The 8,346-nt window shown below is 42.0% G+C and overlaps 1 protein-coding gene across 1 annotated transcript in view; it reads left to right on the top strand.

Moving 5' to 3' along the window:
• Positions 1–6,340, top strand: part of lrp2b (low density lipoprotein receptor-related protein 2b) — a 35,690-nt gene extending 29,350 nt beyond the window's left edge. The window contains exons 65-81 of the mRNA XM_075456959.1: positions 640–771; positions 939–1,064; positions 1,257–1,400; positions 1,505–1,670; positions 1,823–1,951; positions 2,767–2,987; positions 3,159–3,341; positions 3,643–3,762; positions 3,942–4,029; positions 4,181–4,245; positions 4,347–4,500; positions 4,761–4,824; positions 4,980–5,111; positions 5,303–5,386; positions 5,555–5,632; positions 5,790–5,846; positions 6,035–6,340. Of these exons, the coding sequence (XP_075313074.1) occupies positions 640–771; positions 939–1,064; positions 1,257–1,400; positions 1,505–1,670; positions 1,823–1,951; positions 2,767–2,987; positions 3,159–3,341; positions 3,643–3,762; positions 3,942–4,029; positions 4,181–4,245; positions 4,347–4,500; positions 4,761–4,824; positions 4,980–5,111; positions 5,303–5,386; positions 5,555–5,632; positions 5,790–5,846; positions 6,035–6,076 (1,985 nt within the window). The 3' untranslated portion in view covers positions 6,077–6,340. The remainder of the gene's footprint in view (positions 1–639; positions 772–938; positions 1,065–1,256; positions 1,401–1,504; positions 1,671–1,822; positions 1,952–2,766; positions 2,988–3,158; positions 3,342–3,642; positions 3,763–3,941; positions 4,030–4,180; positions 4,246–4,346; positions 4,501–4,760; positions 4,825–4,979; positions 5,112–5,302; positions 5,387–5,554; positions 5,633–5,789; positions 5,847–6,034) is intronic.
• The last annotated feature ends 2,006 nt before the right edge of the window (positions 6,341–8,346 follow it).

The following is an 8,346-nucleotide window of genomic DNA, read 5'->3' on the forward strand; positions in this document are numbered from 1 at the left end:
CTGATTTAATCTTCCCGATTTCGTTCAGTTTTATGAGAAAGAAACGTGAGCTAACCGTGTGTGTCCTGATGTTTCCCAATGTTACAGAATAACTTTAAGATGTTTTGGTTCAGTTTAAAATAATTAAAAAAATTTTAAAAAGTGCAAGACTACAGGAGAGCATTGCCTTCATCACAGAAAAAGGACGTGATCATCATCAGAAGTGGACGTATATGTGAAGAATAATCAATCTTATAGTTTATACTAGACTCTTAACAGTTTTCAGGTGTCTTCTTAGCTCTCTTCCAAAATATGCCAAAATATCCTGGCTTATGATTTAGTACTCGAGGTAGCATCGGGCGCTCTCTTATAATCAGGATAAGGCTTTATGATGCGTTGGCATAGAAAGAATTGAGTCTCCCCTCCTGTGTGTTTGATGGAGCAGATGAGCTCCAGTTTCAATCAGCGCAGCTGTTTCCACAAGACACACACATTTGACTGTATATGGGTAAACTCCCAAGAAAGCATCTCAAAGTGTATTTTTTGCCGCAGTCTGTTTTTTATTTTTTGTTTGTGTGTGTTCCAAGTCTGCCTTCTTGCTTTCAGCTCGGTACAAAAGGCATTTTAAATGTGTCAGAAACGCTCTGTGTCTGGTTCTAGATTTTGGCCATGACAGAAACTGTGAGGAGAAGCTGTGCCAGCACGAGTGCACCAACCTGAACGGCACCGGCTTCATTTGCTCCTGCAGGCCTGGATACACAGTGGACCCAGACAGCACCTACAACTGCCTGGGTACACACATACACACACTCACTCACGTAGACACTGGTTAATTAATCTAATTAAAAATCCAGGCGGTAAAAGCCGCCATCAGATCTGCAGAGAAGAGCAAACGTGGCCAGAACTGCACTCTCTGTCCTCGTTCCTCAACTTTACCACTTGTCTCCTCCCTCCTCTAGACATCGATGAGTGTGAGGTGTGGGGTACCTGTCCTCAGGTCTGTAAGAACACCAAAGGCAGCTACGACTGTGAGTGCGCATCCGGCTACAGAAAAGTGGGAGATGGCAGCATGTGTGAGGCTGAGGGTGAGAATGATCTTTTTAATAAGCCTTGAGCAGCGTGATGTAATTTGCCTCTATGTCTTACTGAAGTAATCTTATCACTACAATGCAAATCTCATATGTACTGTTTGTTATTAATCTTCAGAGTTTGTATTTAATAAATAGACCGTTTCTTTATAGTCCTCCTGATACATCAAATGTCTGTTTCCCCTGCAGGAGCCACTCCTCTGCTGCTTCTGCCAGAGAGCGTTCGTATCCGGAGGTTCAACATGCAGACGGAGGCCTACCACGACTTTCTCCAAGAGGAGGAGCGCATCATGGCTCTGGACTACGACTGGGACCACAATAACACTGGATTCAGTAAGACACACGGATTAAGGCTAAATTTCAGGCTTACAGCTGCAGCTGGCTCTATGCAAAAGGCAGTGATAACAAGTCTTACATCGTGTTTGGGGCTTTTTCAGGCATGGTGTACTTTACTGTTGCCGGTAAGGACTCTGTATCAGGTGCCATTAAGAGAGCATACATACCTTCAGTGGATGACGGCAGTAATAACATCGGTGCAGCTGTTGAACTCGACATCAAGTACATCACCACACCAGATGGCATCGCTGTGGACTGGGTGGGCAGGTGAGTTTGTTCTTTTGTTGTGTCCTGATATGAGCTTTGTCACAGTGTTTAACTGCCAACTGTTTCTTTCACTTACATGAATACGATATTGACATCAGAATTATTTCAGTACATAGCCTCTTGTTAAAGATATTTTTTTTCTTTCATTTTAGAAACCTTTACTGGGCAGACTCCAGGCTGAGGAGGTTAGAAGTGGCCATGTTAGATGGACGCTACAGGAAGCATCTTGTCAAGACTGATTTGGGACACCCATCTGCTGTGGCGGTCAACCCTCGACTTGGGTAAGATGGACAGGAATGTCCTCTTTGCTCTCTGAGAAACAGTTTTCCAAACTATTGACTTTGAGGCATTGAACTATTGTTTCCCACTTTGCAAGTGCAGCATCAACTTTCTAGCATTAACTTCAATTTGCAATACGTGGCGACCTCTAGGCATGGGCCGGTATGATAACCTTAGGCAAAAAAACATCACGGTTTCACGGTATTATGATTACAGCTCTGAAATGTGTATTTTGAATGTCTGTATTTAAAAACAAGAAAAATTCAAAACTTTTCCATTAGTTATGAAATAGTGTGCTTCAGTGGACACACTTGGGAATTATTTTTGCCTTTCAGGATGCAACAATAATAATATTATTTCGGTTTTATATAGCGCTATTCATAATACTCAAAGCCACTTCCAGTGAATGAAACAACAGCAAATTCCCCAAAGTTCTGCCAATATCCGTCAGTGAGTTCTGGGAGTTGACAGTGTCGTACAGGGGCCTGTGCGCGGGGGGAGGGGCCTCCACTTTCTCTCTGACGAGACATCACATGAAAAAAAAAAAAAGTAAAAATAAAAAAAATGCTCATACCACAGGGACGGTATGACAGAAAATTTTAGTTGTTTTGAAACCTTGACTTTTTAATATCGTAATATACCTGGAAACCAGTAACCGGCCCATGCCTGGAGACCATTTCGTGCCTTTAATACAAAATCTCTCAGCGACGTGCAGCTTTCCAGCAGAGGTGTTGCAGCATCCTCCTGCTGTAGGATTATGTCCATGTGTAACCTGTCATCTAAGCTCAGTGCTCTAATTTCTGCTCTGCCTCTGCAGGATGCTGTACTGGGCAGACCGAGGGGATGCAGCTAAGATCGAGTGTTCTTGGTTGGACGGACAGGAGAGAAAAGTTCTTGTAGCTGATGGCCTGGGTTGGCCCACTGGCCTCTCCATTGACTTCACCAACGGTGACAGAATCTACTGGTCTGACTCCAAGGAAAGCCGCATCGAGTCTGTTCTGCCTTCAGGAGAACAGCGTAGAGCATCAGTTTATATAGGTGAGGATTAGAAAGGAAGGTAATCAAAGGGATATTAGCTGAGATGACCAATACAAGACTGCAGATCAAGTTCATTTGCAAATGTTCTGTCTGCAGAATACATTCACATATGGTTATGTTTCAAACCAGAGGCTCATTTGAATTGTACACCTGGTTTTGCCTCTTGCTTAGATGTAAGAAACCCCTTCAGTGTGAGCGTTTTTGAGGACCACGTTTACTGGAGCACTCAGGAGAAAGGCGAGGTGTTTCGACAGGACAAGTATGGCCGTGGATCCAAAACCAAGCTGCTGACGGCCGGGCCCTGGCTGACTCAGATCTCTGTGTACCAGCAGCAGAGATACAACTCCATCGCCAGTGAGCTGCACACTCACATCTCACATATTCAAATACACTAACCCCCAAAAAACCAACATCCATATGTTGTTTTAAGAATGACACATCAGATGTTAGTATGTTTTGTTTTTTTTCATGTTTACAGTTAGTGCTGCCCTGATAAAACCGCTTTTTGTCTTCAAATTAATAAGTGCGCCTTTTACCAAAAGAGCAGTTTCTAGCGTTAGTGACAATGTGAGGAGAAGAGAAATGCCAAAAGATCATGTCACACTTTTTTTTAACTTAAATGAATGGATTAATCAAAACATCTTTGTGCTTGCAGTGAGGAATCCGTGTAAGGGAACCTGCAGCCACCTGTGTTTGCTCCGGCCGGGAGGATACACCTGCGCCTGCCCCGAGGGCACCAACTTCATCCCCGGCAGTAGCACCACATGTGACGCAGGTAAGAATTGCAACTTTTCATCTTGTGTTACCAAAGCCACAGGACATCATGTGTTGAAGTTACATTAATTAATCTGTGACCTTTAAGTAAGCAAAGAGATATGTGGTTAGTGTTTTAATTCCTCAAAGACGGAGCATGGGTAAAAGAGTCATTAAGAGTCAGTTTTCTTGATCTTTCAGGGTTTGATCCACCACCCACCATGCCGCCACCGTGCCAGTGTCAGAACGGAGGCACCTGCTACTTTGATGACAACCAGGCTCTCTGCAAGTAAGCAGTCCGTTTCAGGCTTTGATTTGTGGTCGTGTAAATAATCGGTGGTGTCACTGCTGTGTGATGTTCACATCATACGCAGTGTTTTCTGTTTTTCTGTTATTTTTTTCTGTGAGGACAGTCATTTGTATCTGTATTTGTTCCACAGATGTCCTCCGGATTGGAAGGGAGACTACTGCCAGACCAACACATACAATGTGTTAGCGTCCTCAGGTAAGTTTGGTTTAATTTACAAAAACAGTGACAAAAATTAAGATTCTACTTGGAATAAATCACATCTCTCTTTGTGTGTCTTCTCTCTCCCTCCCTGACAGTCGGAATAGCCATCGGGGTGACAGTATTGATTGTGGCTCTGCTGGTTGCTCTGGTCTATGCCGCCAAGAAAAAGTCTAACCTTCTGGAGTCGCTTCGGCGCAACATGCCCAGCATGCCATCCATGCCATCCATGCCCAGCATGCCAAGCTTCAGGTGAGACAAAGAAAATAATTATTATCTGAAGTGATTTTCCCTAAATGTCAAATCCACAGGGCTTTAATCAGCAATGACTGTAAAATGAGATTGAAGCAAGTGAGTTTGTACCTCGATGGAAACCGAAAGTTTAATGACTTTTGTTCGGTGTACATGTGAGGATTAAAGGCAGTGTGACGTTTTTTTAATTTGTTTCCAGCGTATGTCAGCATCTTATCTGCAGAGCAGTGACATACTATTGGTGTGTTGATTATTTTCAGGAACGGTTTCACCCAAAACGGACTGAAAACAGAAGACAGTGAAACCAGGCAGAACTCAGAGGCGGTCAGTTGTCACATTTATCAGCTACCAAGAAAAACAACCTCTTTATATTTACACAGATTCTGGATTCTATTTAAGATCGGTTAAATCCTCTTTGTGTTGTTCCATTTCATATAAACATTGAATACCTGTACTTAACTGGCTTTTCTGCCTGTCAGGTTCCCTGCATATCAGTGACCATGGTTGACACCAGTGATAAGAGCTTTGAGAACCCGGCATATGAGGCTGAGGAACAGCTTGCCTCCAACAGGATGCGGACAGCCACCACTGCTCCTGCTGAAACGAGCAAGGTCAATAAACAAAAATGGCTGCCGCTCACCGGTGCACGGTCTTGATTCTGCTTACAGTTCTACTCACTTAGTGGTGGCACATTTACCTTTATGCCCTCCTGTGATGCACAAATTAATTTGGATACGTTTGTAAGTTTCCATCGCAAAGTGGTCTACTTTGCCAACTTTCAACCCTATGTGTCCTTCCTCAGGAAAACATTGCCAATCCCTTGTATATGGAGGAGGTTCAACCTGCGGACGAGCCCACCGCCAATGCACTGAAACCCGCCGACAAGGTTGGTTTCACGAGTCTCACAAACATAGTTTTAATGAAAAGCCGATCCCACATGAAAGAGAGGTTTCTAAAAGTAGATCTCACCTCACTTTAGTTTTTTCTCGTTTCATTTCTCTACCCTGTGATGATCTTCGGCTGGTTTAATAGTCCTGTTTATAACCTGTTTCAGGAAACCATGGAGAACCCAGCGTACGGCTCGGTCGTTAAAGACGTCACCTCTGCACACCCAGCTGCGTCGAGCTCACAGGTAGCCATGGAGACCCCGATCAAACCGTAACACAAGCTTTACTGCCGAACGCCTCAAAATGGAGAGGACTGTTTTTGTCTAACCGTTTTTAAAAGGAAGTGCGATATTTGCATATGTGTAAACTTAGGTTTTAAGCTGACATTTTTTCTTTCTCCAGCAGTTGGAACCCATTAAAGATGAGAGTGTCGGATCTTTTCAAAATCCCACATACACAGTGAGTCCAGCCAAGCGGCTGTTTAGATTGCATTGTACTCTATGTGTCATTTTCTGCGCATAAAGTCTTAGTCATTTAAATTATTAGCATAAATGCATAACAAAATATATCTACATATTTAGTTTTGAATATTGTAACTAACTATATGACATTAAACGGGATGAACATTTATTTTTTTGGTGTTGCAGCTTTTTGACAATCATGCATCTACTTCCGATTCTGACGTTTGACGTGATTGCTACTCCAGAAATCAGATGGGCCCACGTTCCAGGGTCTTCCATTCACACTGGAAGATGCCGAGTTGACTGAACTGCTCAACTGACTGAACGTGAAAATATGTACAGCTTGTTAAAGAAGGAATTACAGTATTTTGTTGCACCTTCAGTTGTAACTTTAACTTCAATGTGTAGCCATTTCTATAAAAAAGACACTTATAAAGGGCTGATTTGATGTAACTGGTTCGGTAAAGAGATTATGTGAATCGAAATGTATAAACTTCTGTTTAAGATTGACAGTGTGTATCGTTTTTGTAATTTTGGATTGTGAGAAACTTCTTAAGTAAAAGTACTTTTATCATCAGGGTGTGTCTTCCACTGTTATTCAGCTGCGTAGACACACACACTTTTGTCTTGTCACTGGTTTCAAAAGGGCTGAATTTTGGTCCCCATATTAACAAGAAGTCCCCACAAGTTGCTGTCCTGTCAGGTTTTGGTCCACATAATGGTGTAAAAACATACGCCCACGCATTCATCAGTCCCTTATTCCCAATCCATAGTCTTACTAGTATCTAATTTCTTTTTTTTATTATTAGTCTTGTCACAGGAGGCTCCGTTATTACCAGCCAGAGGCTCCAACTGGAGTCATCCACTCACTGATCAAAGATAGGACTGATTTTCAGCTTCGATATCTGACACACTGAACTAATGTGACATGCTTTGTCATCGTCCATTTAATCACGCTGAGAATTTTCAGTGATCTCGGAGCAACAGCAATGATTCTGCATGTTTTCTCCCGCTGTCCAATGTGTCTGAACACATCAACGTCTCTGCACTTTAAACAATGAGGCTAGCCACATGAGCAAAGGCACCAGAGAAGTGAAAAAGGGAAAGGACAGAGAAGAGGGAGGGAACGAGTGGATGGAGAGACTGGGGAGGGTGGGCAAAGGGGCAAAAGGGAAAGTCAGATGGGGTAGGAAGCTGTTACAGGTGTGTTCCTGTTTTATGATTCATGGTGATTCTCAGTCGAGGTTTTTAAATCGCTGGTTCCCCAAAAGGTATCAGCCAGTGTGTACTATACTGCCTGCTGATGGAGAAATGTGGAGGGGAGAGCATGAAAAGCAGGGGATGGATTTTAGAAGAGCTGGCCAAAGAGGCATAGCTCCCAGCATGTGCACACAGTGCTGCCTTTAGGGACTGTCAGAAACACTATAGCGAGGGGGAATTGTCCGTGACATCACAATGGATAAAAGATAGTTGTGGTGTAAAAGTGAAACAGTTGAAGTAATTCTTAGTCCAAACCAGGATCAGCTATATGTAAGTATTTGTGTAAAGAGGTTTTGCTATGTTGGTTTACTCACACGAGGCTAATAAATGTTAAATATGGGGGAATTTTACTCCATTTTACTGTAACAGCCAACATCCATATTATGTATTTATACTCCAGAAGGGAACAAACCTCTTCTACTTTTTCCAAAAACTGGTCTGTGACCTGTGTTCTACTGTTTTCGTAGTTTTGATAGATGTTTGTGTTTGATTTCATTCTGTCAGAAAATTGGGGCTAAAATATTATGGTTGAAAAAAATTGAAGTGATATGACATTATTATTAGTGTCATCGTGATTTCATAAGCCAAAGGTCAGATTTTATATGAAGTTTTCTGAGCTACTAAAGAAGAATGGTGACTTTAGAAAATTAAAAATATTTTAACTTTATAATTAAGATTATAACATTACACATATTTCATTTACCATAAATATTTTTCTCTTTCTCAGTGTATAATTTTCAGCTGAAGGACATCTGCTGTATGTTTTTAAATGAAGAAATTCGCACATCCCAACGTTGGGACACTGCAAATCTCATAACCCAAAACCTTATTCACAATAGAACACAGAAAACACATCAAATGTTAAAAGTAAACCATTTTAAAAAATGTGAGCTCATCTTGAATTCAGTGGCAGCGACACAGCTGAAGCAAAAGGCTGAAGAAGTAAGTGGTACTAAAAAGAAACAGCTGGAGGAACATATTGCAAATATTTAGGTTAATCAGCAACAAGTCAATAACATTACTGTGTGTAAAAAGAGCATCATAGAGAGGTAGAGTCTCTCAGAAGTAAAGATGGGCAGAGGTTCAGCAATCTGAAACAAACTACATCTACAAATTGGGGAATGAGTTCGGAATACCTTTCAAACAGGCAGGGTGATCATTGCATGAACAGTTTTAGCTAGCCATCCTCATATGCGGCCTTGTGACAACCTTGCCGCCATCCAATTCATCCATCCATT

This window comes from Odontesthes bonariensis, chromosome 23, assembly GCF_027942865.1.
Source record: "Odontesthes bonariensis isolate fOdoBon6 chromosome 23, fOdoBon6.hap1, whole genome shotgun sequence".
NCBI classification, from domain to species: domain Eukaryota; kingdom Metazoa; phylum Chordata; class Actinopteri; order Atheriniformes; family Atherinopsidae; genus Odontesthes; species Odontesthes bonariensis.